Source organism: Tachysurus vachellii, chromosome 20 (assembly GCF_030014155.1).
Source record: "Tachysurus vachellii isolate PV-2020 chromosome 20, HZAU_Pvac_v1, whole genome shotgun sequence".
Lineage (NCBI taxonomy): Eukaryota > Metazoa > Chordata > Actinopteri > Siluriformes > Bagridae > Tachysurus > Tachysurus vachellii.
In genome coordinates, this window is record NC_083479.1 from 20,018,478 (window position 1) to 20,045,007 (window position 26,530).

The 26,530-nt window shown below is 37.9% G+C and overlaps 2 protein-coding genes across 2 annotated transcripts in view; one reads left to right on the forward strand and one right to left on the reverse strand.

Moving 5' to 3' along the window:
- dpysl2b (dihydropyrimidinase like 2b) overlaps nt 1–8,925 on the forward strand; it is a 29,381-nt gene extending 20,456 nt beyond the window's left edge. Inside the window, exons 12-14 of the mRNA XM_060895523.1 lie at nt 3,261–3,440; nt 3,905–4,070; nt 6,108–8,925. Coding sequence (XP_060751506.1) covers nt 3,261–3,440; nt 3,905–4,070; nt 6,108–6,199 — 438 coding nt within the window. The 3' untranslated portion in view covers nt 6,200–8,925. The remainder of the gene's footprint in view (nt 1–3,260; nt 3,441–3,904; nt 4,071–6,107) is intronic.
- Nucleotides 8,926–15,077: 6,152 nt separating this feature from the next.
- adra1ab (adrenoceptor alpha 1Ab) lies at nt 15,078–24,681 on the reverse strand. The gene is made up of 3 exons (XM_060895524.1): nt 24,559–24,681; nt 19,475–20,676; nt 15,078–15,481 (listed from the first exon to the last, which is right to left on the reverse strand). Exons 2-3 carry the CDS (start codon nt 20,391–20,393, stop codon nt 15,078–15,080), a joined length of 1,323 nt encoding a protein of 440 aa, XP_060751507.1. The 5' UTR covers nt 20,394–20,676; nt 24,559–24,681.
- Between the last annotated feature and the right edge of the window lie 1,849 nt (nt 24,682–26,530).

Sequence of the window (26,530 nt, forward strand, 5' to 3'; positions counted from 1 at the left end):
GCTGCCCAAGCGTTGGATCATAACATAACTTAACCAACTCTTGGCAGCCCGCAAAGTGTGTGTGTGTGTGTGTGTGTGTGTGTATTGAGCTAAATGCATCCTGTATGCTCTGTCCAGAAAGTTTTTCTTCATTTTCTTTAACAGAAAGTCATACATTAGTACGGCTCCAGATCACAGGTTAATATATGAATGTCCTCGTTTCTATAGCAACCTGTTCAGCAAAACAGACTTCATAACAAATCAATCTCATGATTACACAATTGTGCTTTTCGTCGTTGTCGTACACAGTTATAGAAAGGAAATGGTTTATAACCCAAACTCTCCGTTTGTCTTCTTCCTCGTATCGTTTTTCCTCAGCACTGTTGTAAACTTTTTCCAGAGAAGACCAGGAGACTTGTGAAGTAGTCTTTATTGTAGATACACGATGAAACGAGTCTGCAAGTCAGAGCGTACTAGCACGGGCTCTGCAGTCATCGAGTCTGACTTAAAGTTTTAATACATTGTAAATATACACATTTTAGGGGGCAAGTCCCATCAGATAAAGACAAAACACTCGGGTGACAATTTCACCCACCCTTAATCCCATTAACATAACAGTCTTTCTCAGACCCCTTCGTTATCATAGGAATGAGTTCACCTCTAATGCTTGGCATTCCTTCTTGACTCAGACCTTGAATCAAATGGCCACCTTAAACAATAGGACAAATGGCACAAAGAGACAGATGATACCCTGAGGTGCCTTACCCCTTTACTTTTATATTAATGAGATACAGGAACGGGGGTCACGGTGGCTTAGTGGTTAGCACGTTCTCCTCACACCTCCAGGGTTGGGGGTTCGATTCCCACCTCCTCCTTGTGTGTGTGGAGTTTGCATGTACTCCCCGTGCCTCGGGGGGTTTCCTCCGGGTACTCCGGTTTCCTCCCCCGGTCCAAAGACATGCATGGTAGGTTGATTGGCATCTCTGGAAAATTGTCCCTAGTGTGTGATTGCATGAGTGAATGAGAGTGTGTGTGTGCCCTGCGATGGGTTGGCACTCCGTCTAGGGTGTATCCTGTCTTGATGCCCGATGACACCTGAGATAGACACAGGCTCCCCGTGACCCGAGGTAGTTCGGATAAGCGGTAGAAGATGAGTGAGTGAGTGAGATACAGGAACCACAAGTCTAATGTAAAGTTTGAATTTAACTAGCATTGTAACTTGATTTGGCTTCTACATGATCCACAAAAATATGCTAGAACTAAAAGGAAATAAAACAATTACTTAAAATTATTTTCCCACAACACCGTCACGTCTGACTTGTTGTTAGGGATCAGTTTTTGACAGTGACAGAGTCTGGGGATAAAAGGTTACGGTCAACAAGCCAATCAAACAAAGTCATTGTTGTAAGGAGTCTCAAGTGTCAGAGCTTTGTAACACTCTGAGGTAAAACTGGAACATTTTAGGCTTCTTTGCTTTTTTTCTTATTATTAACTTTAACAGAGAGATAAATAGCTGCCATAATATAAGCCAAAACATTCAAAGTAACTGTAAACGGATAAAAAAAATGACGTGTCGCTATTTAGTACAAAAAATTACAAAAGATCATTCTCTGTGGTGTAAAAGCAATTTCTGGACATGTTGACATTAGCAGAGACTGAACTTGTTCCTCAGTGTTCAGTGTGTAACTGTAAACAGATAAAAAACACTATAAATATCTAAGAAAAATGCACACGAATGTATTTGATCTCAACGTTTATGGATTTTGTTTTCACTATATTTTCCATTCAGTCAGGAAGGAAACCATTCCATGAGGTAGAGGAAAGTTGGCCAGTGTGTGTGTGTGTGTGTGTGTGTGTGTGTGTGTGTGTGTGTGTGTGTGTGTGTGTGTGTGTGCGCGTGTGTTTGTGTGAGTGTGTTTTTGTGTGTGTGTCTGTGTGTGTGTGTTTGTGCGTGTGTGTGTGTTTGTGTGTGTGTTTGTGTGTGTGTGTTTGTGTGTGTGTGTGGCTGACTTCATGCTGTTTTGGGATTTACTGTACCACCGTTAGCTGACTCCAACACACACTGACCGTCTTTCCTTTTTTTCACAAAATATCACGAACATAAAACCAACATAAGTTACGCATTAAAAAGGTAAATAATATTAACGTAACAAAGGAAAATCGACGTCAGTCGTTTGAAGTCACAAAAGCACTTGTTTATCACGTGATCACGATCTCGATGCCGTTTTCTCTCGTAACCTCACAACATATCAGAGGTAATTAATAACCGAGCCGTTATTAAATCGAGGTGAATCAGATGAAAGCAGAATGCCGATGACAGGCGAGTGTTTGTGGTTAGAGCAGGAGGAAAAATAACTCGGGGTAGAGTCTCGGACCGCTTCAGCTCTAAAACACAAGAACCACTTGTTGAAAATGAGAAAGAAAGAGTGAAGGAGAGCAGGGACGAGGCGGTGAGGTGGTAAATTATAACTGGCTGATGAGGACGATATGACAGATAATTATAAGATCATTTATTGCAGTAGTGTGAGTACGGTTAGTGTATCTGTTTGTGTAAAACACCACACAGCAACTAGCGTTAATGTTTTGCTAATCTGTATATGTTCTATTTTATTTAATATGAAGGTTTATTTACAAATAGGTGTTATTTTTTAACATATATTAAAACAATTATTTGTGTTTTATTTTTAAAAAATATTTTTTAATATATTATTCACATAATAATACGTTATTTATGTTTAATACTTTATTTTGTTTAATATATATATATATATATATATATATATATATATATATATATATATATATATATATATATATTGCACAATATATCGATAACCATTTAAACAAATATTCACATAATATAATAAAAGAAAATTTTTAATTAATTCATTCATTATTTTTACAATTTGTTTATTACACAGTTATTATACAAGTATTTTATTATATTATATATTCTATATATTATTGTTTATATATTTATATTTATGTATTTTATTTTTAAATTTTGTTTGGATATATTATTAAATCAAATAATATGTCAACATATATTTTTTATATTGATATATATTAATAGATACTGTATATCTGCTTATTTGTTTTTATTTACTTTTCTACATAGAACTAAGGTTTCCATCTGACACAACGGAATAAAATTTTTTACAGAAATGTGGATTAAAATGAACAAAATGGTCCAGCTTTCAGGTGCTGTAACCTATAAAAATGTGTGTGCCTGTGTGTGTTTGTGTGTGTGTGTCTGTGTGTGTGTGTGTGTGTGTGTGTAGGCGGTGGAGTACAACATCTTCGAGGGCATGGAGGTCCGTGGAGCTCCTCTGGTGGTCATTAGCCAGGGGAGGATCGTAGCAGATGAGGGAACCCTGCACACCACCGAGGGCTCGGGGCGCTACGTGGCCCGCAAACCGTTTCCCGACTACGTCTACAAGAGGATAAAAGCTCGCAGCAGGGTAAGACATGGATTCTCTCTGGTCACCTTTTATTTTAAACTCTTAAAACCAGAGTTGCCTTTTTTAAATATATCTATAGATATTGTATTGGAGTTTAATATACATGGTTACCATAGTTACAAATGTAATTACCAAACTTTAGCATTAAGATGTAGCATGCAATTCATTCCATAACACAGTGGGCGTGTGAAGGAGGAAGCATTCTGAGATATAGTAAAGCTACGTCCTAAATGACACACTACACACATACAGTATGCACTATGTACTCTAACGGCTAGTGTAGGAATGTTAGAACAGTCGTATTACCACAGATGGAACACTAGCGGGTTTTTCTAATAGGAAGTAGAAGTCGCTGAAACTCACATAATGTGACGGCGCATCCTCCAGGTTCTTGAATTGCTCTTGTTCTTCATGAAGTTTTCAGCTTTAACACACAACTGTGTGTGTGTGTGCATGTCATGCAGCTTGCCGAGTTGAGGGGCGTTCCACGTGGCCTGTACGATGGGCCAGTGTGTGAGGTCACCGTCACCCCCAAGGCTATGACTCCTGCTTCTTCAACCAAAACGTCTCCGTCCAAGCAGCCGGGACAGCCGGTCAGGAACCTGCACCAGTCTGGATTCAGCCTCTCCGGTGAGTCTAGAACATAGAACTTTATTATTATCTTAGAGTTAGTGTGTACATTCTACTGAGCTGGAGGGAGGTTAACATGTTTACTGTATTAGAGCTCTAAAGCAGGGATCATTTAATAATCATTTCTCTTTAAAGAACCATTTACCAAAAGGGAACTTCAGGGAAACAAAAAAGTTTCTTCTGTGACATCACTGTGCTTTTTTGGTTCTTCCTGAAACCTTTATTTTTAATCTAACCAATACTTGTCACACATACACGCACACACACTTTCATATATTGTAGAAACCCAGTTGGGAAGCTAGAACCGTTATCCATTGAACCCTTGAGGAACCATTTTTAATTAACCATTTTTTAATTAAGAAAATTGCCTAAAACACCACCATTCTGTCATTATTTCCCTCATATGGATTCCTCAAGTTTCAGAAAGAACCTTTCAGTAAAAAAGATCCCATTTTCTGTGTGATAAAGAACTATATAGTCTAAAGGACCTTTTCCACTACAGATAAGCTTTTGTGCAATGGAAATCTTCCAAGGTTCTTGACAGAACCTCACAGCCTGAAATAGTGAAATATCAACATTTATACAAAGTTTGTATCTCATACCTGAATCCTTAAAAGTTAAAGGCAGGGTCTCCGTTGTTTGAAAGCCAATGTCGACATTTGAAATCACCAAAACAAACACGCCCCTAACCCAAATGGGTTCCACCCCTGTATCGATAGCTCCGCCCACACATACATACGTAACCCAGGCAACTAATGGAAAGAAATGTGTCTTTATCATAGCTGAAGTGAACAATACGATTGTAGATAAACAAACAAGCAAAAATGACACACAAGCATAATCATGTAAAGGACAAAGACATATATTAGTTCTGTGTAACAAAGCAAAACCAACGTTACTCACCTATCGAGAAGGAAAAAAGCGCCTCGGCGTCTTAAGTAAAGTTGGTCACATATTCACAGATTGGAGTTTCCTGAGTCAATAACTCCTGAGCTAAACACTGTTACTACACAAAACACGGTTGTAGCTGCGTCTCTACATTACTACGATAGAAAAGAGGTGTTATTTGTGTAGTAACAGCGTTTAGCTCAGGAGTTATTGACTCAGGAAACTCCAATCTGTGAATGTGACCAACTTCCTGCTCCTTCAGTTCTCTCCAGCGCTGGAAAGCTGATCCTATATTAACACGTCCTACTTCTTACCTTATCGTAAGACTTTCTTCACTTTCTTTCTTTGTTTTTATCCTCCATGTCAATGTTAAAACCGCTTTCTGCTAATGTCACACATGCGCACTGAACACTCTCTCCGCCCATATTGACAAGACACGCCCCTTTCTGCTCATTGGCTACACGTTTGTTTTGATTTTTGTTTTGATTTTTTTTTTTTATCATTCGGTCCGACTCAGTTTTCTGAAGCATTTCTCAAAAATCGGAGACCCCACCTTTAAACCTTACAATAGTGCTTCTCTAACGAAGATGATACCAATTTAGGAACCAAAGAACCTTTAAATGTCCAAAACACACCTGAGGAACCTTAAGAGAAGATTCTGGATTCAGAGTATTTCATCTTACTCTATATACTCTAAGAGAACCTCTTGGAGAACCTTTAAATGATCTGTGTAGAGCCAAACCACACATAGAGAACATTTAGACCAAGTTTGTCACAGACCCTCGTTGAAAGAACCCTCCATGAAACATTTTTTCCAACAGTGCTAGATTATGTTGAAGAAATGACTACAGGTATACAGTAGACTTCATGCTAATTCATTCTACCACCTTGAATTGCTCTTTGCCATGTTCCTCTGAGAGAAATGAGAGTTTTAGAAGATTTATTTAGAAGCTCGGAGAACAGTGTAAGCCTCTGCTAAATACCTACCTGAGTCCTGGATTTGAGTCAGAGGTTAAAACAATAACAGGATACGCTGACTCAATGTCGTCGATGATATTCTCTACAACACAATAACAGTTTACAGCTCACTCCAGAAACATGCACTTCATCGCCTGATGTAGCTGTTTGCTCCTATTTTCTTGTTCCTAGGTGCTCAGGTTGACGATAACGTTCCACGTCGCAGCACTCAGCGCATTGTGGCGCCCCCTGGTGGCAGGGCTAACATCACCAGCTTGGGTTAGAGTTCTCGGCTTCCCGCAGGAGATATCAGGGGGTTGGAGAGCGTTTACAAGTGGAGGCGTTCCCAATACCAACGCTAGGTCCAGAGTTGAGACTCTCCACTCCTGAAACCCACTAACCCTCCTTTAATCTCATAATCCCCTACTTTTACCCCTGATTCCCCTTTCTACCCCAAGCCCTAAACCCTTATCTGTAAACCTTAAACCCTAAACCCTCTCCTTGAGGAAAAATTTAGCTAAAAACAAGTATTTGCCTCATGTGAAGATAAAAGGAAAAGATTTAACACTCCATATTTGAGCACCTTGATTGTATGATTTAGCATTTTTTATACTGTATTTTTACCTATCGTGTGTCATTTGATATATTTTTTTCCTTTATTTAACACCTTTTTTTTATTGGAGGGGTCCAGATTATAGGCTAAGCAGTTATTGTTTACCATTATAACTTTATTTAACAAGGTGAGTGACATATAGAGTCCTAGCTTGGAGCACATCCAGTGGCATAAAGTTGTTTCTTTGTCATTGTTGGGGATTTAATCTCATTTACTGTAAGCACACTAACCTAAAGGATCCGTTGCATAATCGGGAAAATGAAGTTCGACTAAGATCCCAAATGTATTTCGGTAGTTTTTACTTATAGTGACTAAAAACCGATCGGTTTAAAACATTAGGGAATCAAACGAATCAAACGAATCAAACTATAAGTGAGTCCTTTCCATTTGGTCACATGATCTGAAGAAATCGAATCCATACAAGGAAGTGGCTTTAATGCTTCAGCGTTCATCGTGTGATCGATAGCTGATTAAATCGGCGCAAGGCGCGAGGACGTTTTCGGCTTGTCGCGATTAATCAGGTTCCAGAAGACGCGAATCAGGAAGAAGCGAATCAGGAAGACGTGAGTCAGGAGGACACGAATCAGGAAGGAGCGAATCGGGATGACGCAGATGAAAAATTAGGAAATAACAGACAAATGTCCTATTTTTTAGTTTGCTTTGTTCTAGAATTGTAACTTCTCCCGTTCCTGTAGAGAGATTTGAGATTATTCGATTATCGTGGTTCGTTTTTTTCAATGAATATTTCGCAGGTTCAGATTTTTTTAACCGTATTTAAATTCCGCCATTACTTTCTTCGATAACATCGACACAGCATTTTTTTTATGCAGCCGGAAATGAAAATGTAATATCTTCTGATTTCAGCTAACACTTTACGCCTGTGCCTAAAGTAACAGAAGTTTTCTGATCATTTTAAACCTTTTTTTTTTCCTTTTCAAAAAAAAAAAAAAACAAATAAAAAAAAAAAAAACAAGGCTATAGACGTTGAATAGCTGAAGTAAACCGATGCAAAGGTGCCAGATTATAATTTTTTTCTCAGGCCTTTTCTACAAGGGTCTCGTGTGTCGCAGTGCCATCACAGGGGTTTCAGTGTCAGTGTTAGTGATGTAGTGCAAAACGGATCATCTACAATAAGGGACTTTCGCCACATCGACTGAAAAAATAAGAAAGAAAGAAAGAAAGAAAGAAAGAAAGAAAGAAAGAAAATTTGATGAAGGGGTTGAGCCATTTTTTTTATGGACTTAATTTAAATATGGACCATGTACAACATCACATAGTTGTAGTGTTGTGAAAAAAGTGTTGCGCTTGATCTTTGTATAAATCATTGGATCCTGAGAAGTTCGACTTTTTTTTTTTTTTTTTTTTTTTTTTTTTAAATGTGTCGTGTTTTTCTCTCATCTGTAAAATTCTTGGCTCCTCTGTCACTCACCTTTTCTCCCCTTGACTACACACACACACACACTCACAAACACACACACACACACACACACTAACATAGAGGCAGAGATCTTTCTGGGGTTTTTTTCACACCTCCTTCCCAGTCGTACTCTCTTGGCTGCCGGTTCCTCGAGCCGTTTTAACTCTATAAGGAATTCTGAATAAGATCACGAGAGCCGTGGTGCTGAAGGTCCTGCATGAAGTAAACGAGGGGATTTCCGAATGGAAGTTAGAGCGGGATTAGTACGTTAGCACGTTAGCAGCATCTTTTTAAAACCTCTTACGGAATTGTGTGCTGAAAAAATGTTGGGGAAAAAAAATGGTACGATCCAAACAACATATTTTCAGCATGAGGTTTTTTCATTGAGACTTTACTGGAATCTCGCCAACACTTTTTTCATTTTATCGGTCCTCATATTTCATTGAACTAAATAACGATGTCTGTTTTCCTCTGTGACTTCCCTCCTTCCTGCGTTCATGTGTTATCCGGCCGTTACTATGACTACAGCTCAGTGTTTGTCATGGCAACACACTCTGAAACGTCGGAAGTTGCCTGTAGCAACGCTTCCAGACACGGTGCTATAAGAACAACATTGACTCATTCGGACCGTCGTCTTTTTTCTTTTCTTTTTTTTTTTTTTTTTTTAAGCTGTTCCATGCTGTAAGATAAAACACATGTTTGTTTCTTTCTCTGTTCAACTGGAAATGGTTCAACATGTGCGTAATGCTTTCTCATCTTCGGTGACATGATGTTCTCCTCTCGTCTGGGGGTGGCATGTTCTGTGTGGTGCCGAGACACAGCTGGAGAGATCTATACGACGACACACTCCCCAAAAAAAAAAAAAAAAAGGAGAAAAGAGTAAAGTATGAACCCACAGAGCCGCTGGTGTATGCATGCATGTGCATTAAGCTGATGTAAAAACAAAAAAAAACATGCCTTAAGCTTCGGGCTTTGCCTCCTCACATCATCATCTAGTATAGCTTTCAAAATTCATGACACACACACACACACACACACACACACACACACTTCTACTTAACGTACCTCATTCTGTAAACCTGTATGTTTTATATGCCTCTAGTATGTGATGTAAGTGAAATGTAAGCTGTTTGCTGGCTGGGGCTGAGAGACGTTTCAGCCTGAGTTTGTTACGCTCTTAGTCTCCTTCCTCCTTTCTTCACTTGCCCTTTTTTCCCCCCTCCAAACCCCACTGTTGGCTGGTCGATCGTGTCTGTGGGGTTGGAGGATGTTCGCTCGCGCTGAAAAGTGTGTACTGGATGGTGATGTAAAAAAATGGTGGTTTGACAAAAATAAAAAAGGAAAAAAAAATATTTTGAAGTTTGTCTCTTGATGGTGATCTTGATGGTTAAATTTTCATTGTGGGAGTCGATTCTACGCAGATACCTTTAAAGGCAGTGGGTCAGTAGAGACACCTCTGTTGGGTCCTGAACTGTTGCCTTACTGTTGGCTACTGATTGGAAGGTTATGAGTTTGAATCCCAGGTCCACCAGGTTGCCACTGCTGGGCTCCTGAACAAAGCCCTTAACACTCATTTGCAGAAATTAAAATAAAAATGTAAGTCACTCTGGATAAGGGTGTCTGGTAAATGCAAAATAACTCACAGGCCCCGCCCACTTCTGTTGGTTTAAATTTACGTCAACTAAAGTCTATACGAAATGAAAGCTACCCTGTCCTATGTTCATTCCACTTCAGTGACTTGGCTTTTCTGGGAAATTTTAAGCTGCTTTAGCCGAATATCTTGCGAACAAAACAAAACACAAACAAACAAGCAAACAAAAACACTTCGTCACTCAGGACTTTACTTTCTTTATCGTCTGAAAACACAACCTTTTGATCATTAACAAACAAACAACCAAACAAACTAAAAAAACCCAACTGCAAGGTTGTCAGGGTTTGAAGAAATCCAACATTTCAGAGGTCTCGTGAACTTTAACTGAAAGATTAGTTACTGATGTGATTCCTGTTAATTCGTATAATAACAAATTACAGACTGCTTCTTCAAACAGCCATAGATAAAGATTGATTGTGCACAAATGTTTTGGCACAGCGAGACACACCACCTGCTCTTACACACGCGAGAACAACACTGAAGTTACTGCTAAAGAGGGGAAAATATCCCTTTAATCAGATCCAGCATTGAGCTGTGAATAAAAACATGTAGTATGAATAAAAATAAAAAACTCTGGGCATAAGAACAATCACATGAAAATACTTGCTTGAATAATGAATGGCTCGATTTAACTGTAACATCAAACTACAGTAATGACATAAAGATGATGATGATGATTGATGATGATGGACCACTAGGTGGCTCTGTGTACCACTTTAGAGCCCTTTTACTGCCTTTTTCAGTTCTATAGAGCTCAGAAGTCAGGCAGGTCACATGTCCATATCCTTTTGTATATATGTTGTATCCCACACACAAACACACACACGACAGACAATTTGAGCAGGTAACAGAGCATGTCTGCATGAGGAAACCAGAAAACCTTGAGGAAACCCTGAGGAACCCCTTTGAGCATGATGAAAACATGGAAGATCCGCCCAAACTATGCAAAGTGTGGATTAATGTAGGGTGGATTAGTATAGTGTAGTGTGGCTTAGTATAGTGTAGTGTGACTTAGTATAGTGTAGTGTGACTTAGTATAGTGTAGTGTGGCTTAGTATAGTGTAGTGTGGCTTAGTATAGTGTAGTGTGGCTTAGTATAGTGTAGTGTGACTTAGTATAGTGTAGTGTGGCTTAGTATAGTGTAGTGTGTCTTAGTATAGTGTAGTGTGTCTTAATATAGTGTAGTGTGGCTTAGTATAGTGTAGTGTGGATTAGTATAGTGTAGTGTGACTTAGTATAGTGTAGTGTGGCTTAGTATAGTGTAGTGTGACTTAGTATAGTGTAGTGTGTCTTAGTATAGTGTAGTGTGTCTTAATATAGTGTAGTGTGGCTTAATATAGTGTAGTGTGGCTTAGTATAGTGTAGTGTGGATTAGTATAGTGTAGTGTGGATTAGTATAGTGTAGTGTGGATTAGTATAGTGTAGTGTGGCTTAGTATAGTGTAGTGAGGATTAGTATAGTGTAGTGTGGATTAGTGTAGTGTAGTGTGGCTTAGTATAGTGTAGTGTGACTTAGTATAGTGTAGTGTGTCTTAGTATAGTGTAGTGTGTCTTAATATAGTGTAGTGTGGCTTAATATAGTGTAGTGTGGCTTAGTATAGTGTAGTGTGAATTAGTATAGTGTAGTGTGGATTAGTATAGTGTAGTGTGGATTAGTATAGTGTAATGTGGCTTAGTATAGTGTAGTGAGGATTAGTATAGTGTAGTGTGGATTAGTATAGCATAGTATGGATTAATATAGAGTAGTCTGGATTAGTATAGTGTAGTGTGGATTAGTATAGTGTAGTGTGGCTTAGTATAGTGTAGTGTGGAATAGTATAGTGTAGTGTGTGTTAGTTTAGCATAGTATGGATTAGTATAGTGTAGTGTGGATTAGTATAGTGTAGTGTGACTTAGTATAGTGTAGTGTGGCTTAGTATAGTGTAGTGTGTCTTAGTATAGTGTAGTGTGTCTTAGTATAGTGTAGTGTGGATTAGTATAGTGTAGTGTGGCTTAGTATAGTGTAGTGTGTATAGTGTAGTGTGGATTAGTATAGTGTAGTGTGGCTTAGTATAGTCTAGTGTGGAATAGTATAGTGTAGTGTGTTAGTATAGCATAGTATGGATTAGTATAGTGTAGTATGGATTAATATAGAGTAGTCTGGATTAGTATAGTGTAGTGTGGATTAGTATAGTGTAGTGTGGATTAGTATAGCATAGTATGGATTAGTATAGTGTAGTATGGATTAATATAGAGTAGTCTGGATTAGTATAGTGTAGTGTGGATTAGTATAGTGTAGTGTGGCTTAGTATAGTGTAGTGTGGAATAGTATAGTGTAGTGTGTTTTGGTATAGTGTAGTCTGGATTAGTATAGTGTAGTGTGGATTAGTATAGTGTAGTGTGGATTAGTATAGTGTAGTGTGGAATAGTATAGTGTAGTGTGGATTAGTATAGTGTAGTGTGGCTTAGTATAGTGTAGTGTGGATTAGTATAGTGTAGTGTGTCTTAGTATAGTGTAGTGTGTCTTAGTATAGTGTAGTGTGTCTTAGTATAGTGTAGTGTGTCTTAGTATAGTGTAGTGTGTCTTAATATAGTGTAGTGTGGCTTAGTATAGTGTAGTGTGGCTTAGTATAGTGTAGTGTGGCTTAGTATAGTGTAGTGTGGCTTAGTATAGTGTAGTGTGGCTTAGTATAGTGTAGTGTGGCTTAGTATAGTGTAGTGTGGCTTAGTATAGTGTAGTGTGGCTTAGTATAGTGTAGTGTGTCTTAGTATAGTGTAGTGTGTCTTAGTATAGTGTAGTGTGTCTTAGTATAGTGTAGTGTGGCTTAGTATAGTGTAGTGTGGCTTAGTATAGTGTAGTGTGGCTTAGTATAGTGTAGTGTGGCTTAGTATAGTGTAGTGTGGCTTAGTATAGTGTAGTGTGGCTTAGTATAGTGTAGTGTGTCTTAGTATAGTGTAGTGTGTCTTAGTATAGTGTAGTGTGTCTTAGTATAGTGTAGTGTGTCTTAGTATAGTGTAGTGTGGCTTAGTATAGTGTAGTGTGGCTTAATATAGTGTAGTGTGGCTTAGTATAGTGTAGTGTGGCTTAGTATAGTGTAGTGTGGCTTAGTATAGTGTAGTGTGGCTTAGTATAGTGTAGTGTGGCTTAATATAGTGTAGTGTGGCTTAGTATAGTGTAGTGTGGCTTAGTATAGTGTAGTGTGGCTTAGTATAGTGTAGTGTGGCTTAATATAGTGTAGTGTGGCTTAGTATAGTGTCGTGTGGCTTAGTATAGTGTAGTGTGGATTAGTATAGTGTAGTGTGGCTTAGTATAGTGTAGTGTGGATTAGTATAGTGTAGTGTGGCTTAGTATAGTGTAGTGTGGATTAGTATAGTGTAGTGTGGCTTAGTATAGTGTAGTGTGTCTTAGTATAGTGTAGTGTGTCTTAGTATAGTGTAGTGTGTCTTAATATAGTGTAGTGTGGCTTAGTATAGTGTAGTGTGGCTTAATATAGTGTAGTGTGGCTTAGTATAGTGTAGTGTGGCTTAATATAGTGTAGTGTGGCTTAGTATAGTGTCGTGTGGCTTAGTATAGTGTAGTGTGGATTAGTATAGTGTAGTGTGGATTAGTATAGTGTAGTGTGGCTTAGTATAGTGTAGTGAGGATTAGTATAGTGTAGTGTGGATTAGTATAGTGTAGTGTGGATTAGTATAGCATAGTATGGATTAGTATAGTGTAGTATGGATTAGTATAGTGTAGTGTGGATTAGTATAGTGTAGTGTGGCTTAGTATAGTGTAGTGTGGAATAGTATAGTGTAGTGTGGAATAGTATAGTGTAGTGTGTGTTAGTTTAGCATAGTATGGATTAGTATAGTGTAGTGTGGATTAGTATAGTGTAGTGTGTCTTAGTATAGTGTCGTGTGGCTTAATATAGTGTAGTGTGGCTTAGTATAGTGTAGTGTGGCTTAATATAGTGTAGTGTGGCTTAGTATAGTGTAGTGTGGAATAGTATAGTGTAGTGTAGCTTAGTATAGTGTAGTGTGTATAGTGTAGTGTGGAATAGTATAGTGTAGTGTGGCTTAGTATAGTGTAGTGTGGAATAGTATAGTGTAGTGTGGAATAGTATAGTGTAGTGTGGATTAGTATAGTGTAGTGTGGCTTAGTATAGTGTAGTGTGGATTAGTATAGTGTAGTGTGGATTAGTATAGTGTAGTGTGGAATAGTATAGTGTAGTGTAGCTTGGTATAGTGTAGTGTGTATAGTGTAGTGTGGAATAGTATAGTGTAGTGTGGAATAGTATAGTGTAGTGTGGATTAGTATAATGTAGTGTGGAATAGTATAGTGTAGTGTGGATTAGTATAGTGTAGTGTGGCTTAGTATAGTGTAGTGTGGCTTAGTATAGTGTAGTGTGTATAGTGTAGTGTGGATTAGTATAGTGTAGTGTGTGTTAGTATAGCATAGTATGGATTAATATAGAGTAGTCTGGATTAGTATAATGTAGTGTGGATTAGTATAGTGTAGTGTGGCTTAGTATAGTGTAGTGTGGAATAGTATAGTGTAGTGTGTTAGTATAGCATAGTATGGATTAGTATAGTGTAGTATGGATTAATATAGAGTAGTCTGGATTAGTATAGTGTAGTGTGGATTAGTATAGTGTAGTGTGGAATAGTATAGTGTTGTGTGTGTTAGTTTAGCATAGTATGGATTAGTATAGTGTAGTCTGTATAGTGTAGTGTGGATTAGTATAGTGTAGTGTGGATTAGTATAGCATAGTATGGATTAGTATAGTGTAGTATGGATTAATATAGAGTAGTCTGGATTAATATAGAGTAGTCTGGATTAGTATAGTGTAGTGTGGATTAGTATAGTGTAGTGTGTTTTGGTATAGTGTAGTCTGTATAGTGCAGTGTGGATTAGTATAGTGTAGTGTGTTTTGGTATAGTGTAGTCTGTATAGTGTAGTGTGGATTAGTATAGTGTAGTGTGTGTTTGTCCTTTGTGGATGAGCTATTATATCGAGCTGAGAAACATTTCTCTTAAAGTTGGACAGTATGAGCAACCTGTTTATGGAAAATGAGATACAGTATAGTCAGTAGAATGACAGAGAGAGGAAACTAGCACGCTAACACACCTTCATCACTTAAAGGACGTGATAGAAGTAAACGTTCAAAATGTTGCATTTTTTATTCAAAAAATAAAGGAGAAAGAGAAAGAGACGGACTGACAGTGTTTATTAATTTTGTTAAGACCAAATAAAGGCTAATTATATGAACACAGATAAGCAGGAATCTATACAAATGTACAATCACAGACATGCACATCATAAAAGAGAGTGTAATCTTTTCTTTTTTTCTTTCCTTTTCTTCTCTTTTCTTTTCTTTTCTTTTCTTTACTTTTCAATGTCTCAGTATAAACAATGTTTTAGCTGTAGATAAATGTTGCTAAATCATGCTAGTGGACTCAGGATTGTGAACTCTGCTGCATCTATAATCCAGTGTGTAATACTGATCACGTTGGTCGTGTCTCACACAGCCTGTCCTCCCGTCACGCCTTTCATGTCCACGAGGACATGCCGAGTCTCTGCACTGCTGGTTTTGCCTCCAGTGCTACAGCAGGCCTTCAGGAGGCTTTTACTCACCCGATCTGCCCCCGTGTGAGTAAACCGAGAGGTAGAAAGAGTGACAGAACGAGAGGGCAGGGCAGGATGGGGGGAGATTTGGGTAAGAGGGGTGATATTAGTGGTGGTGGTGGTGGTGGTGTGGGTGGTTCTGTGAAAGCAGAGGCCTTTAAGAACATTCTGAAAGGCTTTTTTGAACTCCTGGCTAAAGCAGGGGTAGATGATGGGGTTTAGGCAGCTGTTGAAGTATCCGAGCCAGAAGGTGATCTTAAACACAGTGTCTGATGGTCTGTGAGACGGGAAGATGGAGCCTACGCAGATAAAAGGAAAAAAAAAAGAAAACGAGTCAAAAAGGATCATCTTTAGTGACATTTTATTATACGTAATCATAAAAACTCTTTCTATCTATCTATCTATCTATCTATCTATCTATCTATCTATCTATCTATCTATCTATCTATCTATCTATCTATCTGTCTGACTGTGTATCTGTCTGTCTGTCTATGTATGTGTCTGTCTGTCTGTCTGTCTATCTGTCTGTCTATCTATCTGTCTGTCTGTGTATCTGTCTGTCTGTCTGTCTGTCTATCTATCTATCTACAGTATCTATCTATCTATCTATCTATCTATCTATCTATCTATCTATCTATCTATCTGTCTGTCTTTCTGTCTGTCTGTCTATGTGTCTGTCTGTCTATCTGTCTGTCTATCTATAGTATATATGTATGTATATGTTTCTTGCTTTCTTGATTTATTTATGTATTTATTGTTATCTATGTACTTTTTTTAATGTGCAATTATTTATAATGTTATAATGTTAATTATATTAATTAATTATAATTAATTAATATTAATTCATACTATTGCAATGACAAATGAACACATTTAGATTTTCTGCATCACAAAACTACAATCCTTAACCATGTTAAAATGTAAACCATGTAAAAAAAAAAAAAGTATATTTAGTAGCTGATTGGACAATCGGTTGTTCTTTGGTCCCTTAAACCTTTTACTGATTGGGGAACACTTATAAAACATAACTATAAGATTTTATTTTAAAGGTACTTCTAGTGGGACAAGTGAAGAACCTCTAAATTCTACCTACAAGATAACTAGGTGAATTCATCCGGATGTCTGAACATCTCCCTAAACTCTTTCCTGTGTCTTGAGGTTTGTTTTTAGATGAACAAAAGAATCAGTTTAGAAGTAAAATGAGTGAATAAACCTGTGATGTGCCAGTGAAGAAAAAAGAAAGAAACAAAAAGATAGTAGTAAGAAAATAAGAAATCGTAATAAAAAATCTTATTTTATCTTGTTTACAGCTGCCGTAATGGACGTGAGCATCGTGATGGACAGTGAGACCGATACGACAGTTTAACGGTTGTATCGGCAGGTACGACAGTTTTATAACCAAACATTATTATTTGACACCTTATATTATTCCGTTGGGAGAAAAAACAGCGAGAAGAGGAAGATCTTTAGACGTTGATTACTCCTCTACCTCGGTGACAGAACAGAAGAGTCAAAAGTCTTGGTTTATACCTTTTTTGTACCATGAGAGCTCAGAATATCTAAAATCTCAGAATTAAACATCCAAACAGGATCAGAAAATCAGATTAGCAAAAAACAGATTAGCACATGTAAATTTTATAGATGTTCCACAACATTAAAGGTACCTATAAATGGGTACAAAACACAAATTGGTACAAAATGGGTACAAAAATTTTTTAGTTAAAAAAAAAATAAATAAAACATTTAAATTGTTGGCAAAATGCTCTGTTGTAAGAGGAAGAGAATGCCTCAGGTTATGATATTAATTTTTCATTCATTCATTAATTTTCTACCGCTTATCTGAACTACCTCGGGTCACGGGGAGCCTGTGCCTATCTCAGGCGTCATCGGGCATCAAGGCAGGATACACCCTGGACGGAGTGCCAACCCATCACAGGGCACACACACACTCTCATTCACTCACGCTATCACACACTACGGACAATTTTCCAGAGATGCCAATCAACCTACCATGCATGTCTTTGGACCGGGGGAGGAAACCGGAGTACCCGGAGGAAACCCCCGAGGCACGGGGAGAACATGCAAACTCCACACACACAAGGCAGAGGCGAGAATAGAACCCCGACACTGGAGGTGTGAGGCGAACATGCTAACCACTAAGCCACCGTGCCCCCCCCCCCCCCCCATATTAATTTTTAATTTTTTTTAATTTTTGTGAATTTAAATTTTAACTCCCTTAACAGCATCAGGCATTGATGTAGAAAAAAATGCTTGACGATCTACACAAATTTTTAACAAATATATATCTGACTAAAATATACCTATGTTTAAAAGTAGAATATTTAAATATTTCTATAAAGTTAGATCGACAAAAAATTTGTGCAAGTTTCACAAAGCACATAAAGAGAACTTTGAAACACACAAAAAAGAGGATTGTTTTTACTTTTTCCTCAGTCATTTATCATCAATCTGATTATTCAGTCAAACTAACAGACAGACATGTCGTGGATCAGTCGTAAGATACTGATAGATAAACTATTCGTATATATGAATTCCAACCAAAATATAACTTCATCAAACAAATCCAGACCTCGAGAGACCGGTTTTCCATCTATGAATCCGTGACTCTTTAATGTGTGACATTTTAAAAAGCAGCTCATTCCAAAGAAGAACACTGCACTGTGTTTACATTTCCATCCCACAATGCAGTTCATTTTAGTGTCAAGCCCTACACACACACACACACACACACACACACAGCAGGCCAAATAAGAGAGCTCTTTATACCGTCATTAAATGAGACGGAGCGTATTATACGATCCCAAACAAATTATAACAAAGACATGAAAATTTAATACGCTGCTTGTTTTGCATTTTATTATTTGTTTACTATCCACAGTTCCTACATTTTGTTAACCAAATATGTGAAATAGGACATATTTAATAGCCATCTGTGGGATTGGGTTATTTAAGTTATTTATTCTGATTATTTATTCTACAGTTGAGTTTGTAAGTTTTATCATGAGGTCATAAGTTCATAAAAACTGAATTTACACAAATAAACCAGTTCAAAAGGGGGGTACGGTGGCTTAGTGGTTAGCACGTTCGCCTCACACCTCCAGGGTTGGGGGTTCGATTCCTGCCTCCGCCTTGTGTGTGTGCGCGCCCTGCGATGGGTTGGCACTCCGTCCAGGGTGTATCCTGCCTTGATGCCCGATGACACCTGAGATAGGCACAGGCTCCCCGTGACCCGAGGTAGTTCGGATAAGCGGTAGAAGATGAATGAATGAAGCAGTTCAAAAGGTTACGTTCGCTTGATTTTTAATACAGTGCCGCAAGAACTCGAACTAAATCTCAGAAAGGAGTCTGTGTTTTAGCACTTCCTGTTCTCACTTCCTGTTCTGTTATCGTCCTGAAGTCACTGAGGTTTTAAAATGAGTTTGTGGTCACAAGCCTGAAATATCTGCTGATATCTGCTAGTTGTGTACATTTGTGAAGATTATCGTGACAAAAAAAAGTGTAAGAATCATAAAATGTTTGTTGATCACAGAATTTATTTTCTGATTGTATACTGTGTGTCGTTTCCTGGATGAACAGTGACTGTTTTTCTGTTTTTTTTTCTGTGTTTCTGTTTTGTTCTTCATGACTTAAACTGCCCACTTTTCAACAGAAAAATCATTTGTTTCCTTACCAAAAGATTTGGAGATTTTACACCGAAGACAACTGAGGGACTTGTAGGCAACTATTACAAAATCCTCTAACATTTAATGGTGCTAAAAGGTGACGCGATACCTTAAGTAAACTTTTGAGTGGGGTGTAAACTTCTGAGCAGGATAATTGGTGTATATTATTATTAAATAAAAAAAAAGATCTTTTAACAAAAATTAACAACAACCTCCCCTAAATGTTTAGCTCAGATTCATTGCAATTCCTATTTAAAGTAAGATTTTTTTTTGATCTCCTGTAAATATTAATAAGTCAAAAAGTCATCTAGTCATATTACAGTCAAACCATGAAAAATGAAAGCTTTACTTCTAACACTGAAGACTCCTTCCATAGATGTTAAATATATGCCCTTACACCATATCAACGATTGCAAACATTAAAATTCAGTACACAGGTCTGCTTGTAATTTGAAGCCTATCTGCTTTATAAGCTGCAGTTTACACTTTCTGACCAATCGGAGCTGAGAATTAGTCAGTGCTGAGGTATAAAGACTGTAACAGATATTTAAAGTGTTTCCAACTGGTCAACATCTTATTGTCTGATGAAACGAGCTGTAGTGTACTCACTTAGGGGCAACACAAGAAAGAAGGGCAGCCAGCAGAGGATGAAACAGCCCACCACTATGCCCAGGGTCTTCGCTGCTTTCATCTCCTTTGAGAAAGAGAGCAGCTTCACAAGGGCACCATAAGAGCGACCTTTCCTGCTTTCTTCGTCTTCCTTTCCTCTCTCAGCATGGCATCTCTGAGCATTACCACGGTGGATCCTGAACTCGACCCCACCCTTTATGTCACTGTGCCAGTGTCCTTCAGTCAATCTTCTTGCTTTCCTGCGTGCCACCATGTAGACTTTACAGTACATGATTAATATCACAGCGAGGGGAATGTAGAAGGAGCAGGAGGCAGAGAAAATGGCGTAACCCGGATCTTCGTTGACGCTGCATACCGATTCGTCATCAGGCATCGGCTCTCTCCAGCCAAATAGTGGCCCAACGGAAATGCCAGCAGACGCCACCCAGACAGCCACCATGGCACCGACAGCACGCTTAGATGTGGCGAGAGACAGGTATCGCAGCGGGTAGGTGACAGCCAGCCAGCGGTCCACAGAGATAACGCAGAGGTTGAAGATGGATGCGGTGGAGCACAGGACATCGAGCGATGCCCACACACCACACAAAGCCCGGCCCAAAACCCAGCGTCCCAGCGCCTCGGACGAGGCCGACAAAGGCACAACCACGCTGCTGAGAAGCAGATCAGCAACAGCTAAGTTGGCAATGAAGCAATGTGTGACTGATCGGAGATGTTGGTGGCACACCACAGACATGATGACCAGCACATTACCCATTACTCCAAACAGAAGGAAAAACATAAAGACCACCACCATGGTCACCACCTTTGGGAGATTTACATCATACACTGATGGCTGGGTGCAGTTCAGACAGCTGTCTAGGTTCAATACAGCTGTGAGGTTTTCTTCAGCAGGCACCATTACACATCTGCTGTGAACTGGCTCTTAAATTATTACTCAGTTCAGCTCAGCATAATCAGGTGAGACATTCAGTGTTTGACCTCATGGTCGTCCATGTGTTAAATCTGTCTGAAGATCAGTTTGGGTTCTGGTTACAGTCAACTCAAAAGGGAGTGACATCTTCACCTTGTAAAGTCTTACAGAAAAGATGTAGGGGCATCTAAATCTAACCACTGAAATTTCATCTTTCCAGCAGCTTTAAAACTTTGGCTTTGGCTTTTCAATGATGCATTCTTACGGTATCCTGTAAAAAAAAAAGGAAGAAGCACTATTAGTACAGTATAGTATAGTACAGTATATAATAGTATAGAATAACATAGTATAGTGTTATGTGGTGTATAATATAGTATAGTATAGTACAGTATTCTGTGGTATAGTATAGTATAGTACAGTATAGTGTTCTGTGGTACAGTATAGTGTTCTGTGGTATAGTGTAGTGTTCTGTGGTATAGTATAGTGTTCTGTGGTATAGTATAGTATAGTATAGTACAGTACAGTATAGTGTTCTGTGGTATAGTATAGTATAGTATAGTACAGTACAGTATAGTGTTCTGTGGTATAGTATAGTACAGTATGGTACAGTGTTCTGTGGTATAGTGTAGTGTTCTGTGGTATAGTATAGTATAGTATAGTATAGTACAGTATAGTGTTCTGTGGTATAGTATAGTACAGTATGGTACAGTGTTCTGTGGTATAGTATAGTATAGTACAGTATAGTATAGTACAGTATGGTACAGTGTTCTGTGGTGTAGTGTAGTGTTCTGTGGTATAGTATAGTATAGTATGGTACAGTGTTCTGTGGTATAGTATAGTATAGTGTTCTGTGGTATAGTATAGTATAGTATAGTGTTCTGTGGTATAGTGTAGTGTTCTGTGGTATAGTATAGTATAGTACAGTATGATACAGTGTTCTGTGGTATAGTATAGTATAGTGTTATGTGGTATAGTGTAGTGTTCTGTGGTATAGTATAGTATAGTACAGTATGATACAGTGTTCTGTGGTATAGTGTAGTGTTCTGTGGTATAGTATAGTATAGTATGGTACAGTGTTCTGTGGTATAGTATAGTATAGTGTTCTGTGGTATAGTATAGTATAGTATAGTGTTCTGTGGTATAGTGTAGTGTTCTGTGGTATAGTATAGTATAGTACAGTATGATACAGTGTTCTGTGGTATAGTATAGTATAGTGTTATGTGGTATAGTGTAGTGTTCTGTGGTATAGTATAGTATAGTACAGTATGATACAGTGTTCTGTGGTATAGTATAATATAGTGTTCTGTGGTATAGTATAGTACAGTATGGTACAGTGTTCTGTGGTATAGTATAGTATAGTGTTCTGTGGTATAGTATAGTATAGTACAGTATAGTATAGTACAGTATGGTACAGTGTTCTGTGGTATAGTATAGTGTAGTATGGTATAGTATGGAATAACATAGTATAGTATAGTATAGTATAGTGTTATGTGGTTTTGTAGTGTGGAGTATTTTATAGCATGTATTTTCATCCAAATTAATGTACTGTGCATGTATTTAAACTGATTGACCAGTAAATGTTAATTTCATGCCTCTTCAATCAAATATGTTGTAATGGCAATATCTACAGTATAGGATTCTACAGTAGAGTATAATACTGTAGATATAACTGGTACATTTTCAGATTCAAACAGATTTTTACTGAGTGTAATATATTAGAAATGAGAGGCAGATTTCAGATTTGGAAAGTGATATTATGAAACTAAATGCACTGCTGTGTTATTATTCACTGTTCTGAAAAACCTTGTAAATTTGGTGAACATTAGAGACATATGGTATGGTGTAGCATAAGATAGTATAGTATTGCATATTTATATACATTATATATATATTTATTTATATTAGTATAGTATATTAGTATAGAACAGTATATAATAGTATGGCATAATGTGGCGCAGTATGGTATAGAATAGCATTGTATAGCATAGTAGATAAAATAGGTATAGTATTGACAAGCACACTATAGCGTAGTGTAGTGTAGTGTAATACAGTCTCATATAATAGAATCAAGTAAAATATAATATACAATATATATAGTAGATAAAATGTATATTTCCATACTGTATATAGCATAGAATAGAAGGCGTAGAATTAAATGGTATATTAAATAGTCACAGTATAGTAAAGTATGGCATGGCATAGTGTAGTATAGTATGGTATTATATACATAATAGCTTAAACATTATATAATAGACAAATATATGGATATTATAGAATAGTATAGTATTATAGTGGACTTGACAGTACAGTAGATCAGATTGGTCTATTTCCATTCAAACTAATGAACTGCATGTAAACTTATATTGGAATATGGTCATGTCAGATCTCAGTTACGGAATGTTATAGGACAAAACCGAGTCCACTGCTGTTCTAGTCACCGTGAGTCTAAATACACTTGAGTAAACTTAAATTCTAATTAAATCACAAGTTATTTCATGATTGTTAATCTGTCCATTTTCTTTTAAACCCCTAAATTTAGGGTATCTAAAATTTCTACACGGTTTATCCGATTTGGATGTAAACATCCTCAGTAGATAACATAGGTATAGGGAATAGATAAAAATATGTACATAGCGTATAGAGTAGCATAATCTGGTACAGTACAGATCCGAAATTAAAGCTTCACTGTGGGCAGCTAAAAATGCTACAAACGGCTTTGTCAGTATTGTAAGTGTTTATGGACCTGATGCTAATTGTGCTGTCATTTTTAATAGCTGACTTATTACAGAGTGTTTAAAAGTTACTGATCCATCTTTCTCAGAACACTCACTCATTCATTTTCTACCGCTTATCCGAACTAACTCTCAGGTGTCATCGGGCATCAAGGCAGGATACACCCTGGACGGAATGCCAACCCATCGCAGGGCACACACACACACTCTCATTCACTCACGCACTCACACACTACGGACAATTTTCCAGAGATGCCAATCAACCTACCATGCATGTCTTTGTACCGGGGGAGGAAACCGGAGTACCCGGAGGAAACCCCCGAGGCACGGGGAGAACATGCAAACTCCACACACAAGGTGGAGACGGGAATCGAACCCCCAACCCTGGAGGTGTGAGGCGAACGTGCTAACCACTAAGCCACCGTGCCCCTTCTCAGAACACTTAGATGAAAAAATGCATATAGCAGCTTTAAGTTACATGATGATCAACAAGCAGGAGTGTAATTTATCAGGATACTTTTTGCACTGTATAGTAATAGTATTAAAATTAATAACACAGAACGTATGCTTCTTTCATCACTGCTTCCAAAACATCTGTGACCCGTTCCAGTAAACACAATTACATCTGAACTAAATTAGATCCACCTGCCAAGGCTATTCATTCACGGTAATGTGAGTAAATAGGCCAAATAGAGGCGAAAGCGTCCAATCTGGCGACTAAATACAGGGCTCTAAAATCAAAGTGCTTCTATTTGGTGCTGAGAATAACAATGAACTTTAGCAAGGTCAAAATCATTTAAAGTCTGTCCACTTGGCATCCATCAGTCCAACAAAACCCTAGAATTATCGATACGAACGTAGAGAGACGTGTAAAACCGAAACCGACTGACAAACAATGTGTTGCCTGTAGAATTCGGACAAAAAAAAAGGTAAAATAACCTGCAATACCTGTGTATTGTGTAATATAATCATTATAATAATTTACAATAATAAATACCTTGTTAAAGTTATAAAAATAGCTCAGTTATAATAATCCCCCACCACCGTGAAGATTTGCACATTACTGAAAAATTATAAACCCGGAAAATAACCTGAAACTTACAGAACAAAAAAAAAAAAAGCAATCAAAAAAAATCATAGAATGGAAATATTTTCTTCTCCATTTATCTCCAAATTCCATGCAGCAAGGAATCAGCGCTCAAGAACCGACCGCATGTAATCATTTATTCCTAACTGGGGTCCCAAATATGTGGTGGAAGTTGTTCATTCATTAAGGGAAAAAAAAAACATCAGAAGGATTAAATTTAAGGTCCAGGTTTCAAAATAAATTCAACATGATTTTGGTGATTAAATAAAAATAACTCAATAAATAAAATTTAATCAGAGTAGACAGATTTTTTTTGGAACAAAAACAAACTCACCTTTTTTTTTCCACTTATGATGATGAAGTCATGTCTCCGGAGCACAGCAGAAACATGGACGTGTTATAAAGGGGGTAAAATACCCGAATTCCAGCAGCATCCTCGTACACTTTACCTCCTTGCAGGATGATGGCATGAGCCCTCACGCCCCTCCTAACACTTTTGTGCGCTCGAGATGGGTGGGTGTGCGGGGTATTGGTCATGATCCAAGCTCTTCAACTCCTCAAGCTTCAAAATGCTACGTATATTGAGCTCGGATTAAATAAATCAATCGGGAAGTGTGTTTGTTGGTTTGTTAGCTGGCTGCAGTTGAACACTGACTGATTTAGTTCCTTCTGCTCCTTTCTGGAAATGTGTGTTGTCCTAGTGTGAGTCTCTGTCCATGAAGGTCAGCTCTGATAATATAAGGAAACATGAAAGAAAGCAGGAAGTGATTTATAAAGCACCGTAACCATAGGTAGAAAATGCTCTCATACTCTGTCGGCTGGTATCCATGGTACCACTGATCTTTCTAATTCCAGGTAAAGGCTTGATTTGATGAAACTCACCACAGTCTCGAAAGCTCTCTTGTCCACATGGAGGTATAAAAGTTAATAAAATGTGACGTTTTTCTTCAGGGCTACATGTCTTGTGTAAATATCACCAGGGTTCTTCAATCCAATAAAGTCTTTGAGACACTCCGAGACACTCAGGGACCTCGAGACGTGCTCGGAATTTTAATATTCCTTCGGAAGTTGCTTTGGACGTCAAACAACAATGAAAAAAAAAACAGAAAGAAAGACGTGGCCAAGTGAGAGGCTCGCGAGAGATTTTTTTGTCTGGTGCTTTAAAAAAACTTTCACATGAATCCACTTCAACAAACTCTCTAAAAAAAAACAACAAATTGAAACTCACGCATGAACAACTCGTCTGTTAACGAATGCTAATTTATTCTGAGGTGGTTTGTTCGCGTTTGTGTATTCAGAACCGAGAAGAGGAAGTGGCTGTCTGTTTGGAAATCACTGACTAATTGTCACTTCACTTGCCTGGAAGCTGGAACACGGAGATAAGAAGCACTCATATCCGAACATGTTTTATTTATTTAGAAATTAATTCACTCCATTAAGAGCTTTAAGGCGTGAAATTTTCAAACTGGGTGTGAAAAGTTTGGGACTTTTTTGTGTACAGACTTGAGCCTCAGCGGAGGCTCTAATATTTAACACATTCATTATACACACCTGTCTCAGGGGTTCAGTACTTCCTGGATGTTCATTGATATATCTGACACTTTTATGGTAGTAGAATGACTACCAGTCCTCTAATTCATAGATTTAACATAATCTTCTTCTACTTTTGTCTTTTCCCATTAAGACTCACCACAGAGAATCATCTGTTTCTACCTAACTCTATCCTCGTCATCCTCTACTCTCGCACTAATAACCTTCAAGTCCTCATTTAACACATCCATGTTTCTCCTCTTTGTCCTTCCTCTTGACCTCTTACCTTGCAGCTCCATCTCCAACATCCTCCTACCAATATAACCATCTCCCTTCTCTATACATGTCCAAAACATCTCAATCTAGTCTCTCTGTCCTTGTCCCCAAAACAGCCAACCTGATCTGTCCCTCTGATGTGCTCGTTCCTAATCCTGTCCATCCTCGTCACTCCTAAAGAGAACCTCAACATCCTCATCTCTGCTACCTCCATCTCTGCCTCATGTATTTTATAGATTTATAGATTTAATTCAATAACAATTTTTATAGTTCAACAAGAAATGGACATATAGTTGCTTCTTATCAATGATTATCCATTCCCAGATATAAAGCAACAGTTTGACTAACACTGATTTAAGAAATAAAGATGAATAATGTTTCTCAAAGTGATGTCTGTAAGATTTTGATCACAATTTCTGCTTATACACTATAAGCAGACAGTATATTAAGAATGCTTCAAATATTCTAAATGATTGTATATCCCAAACATTGCACATCCT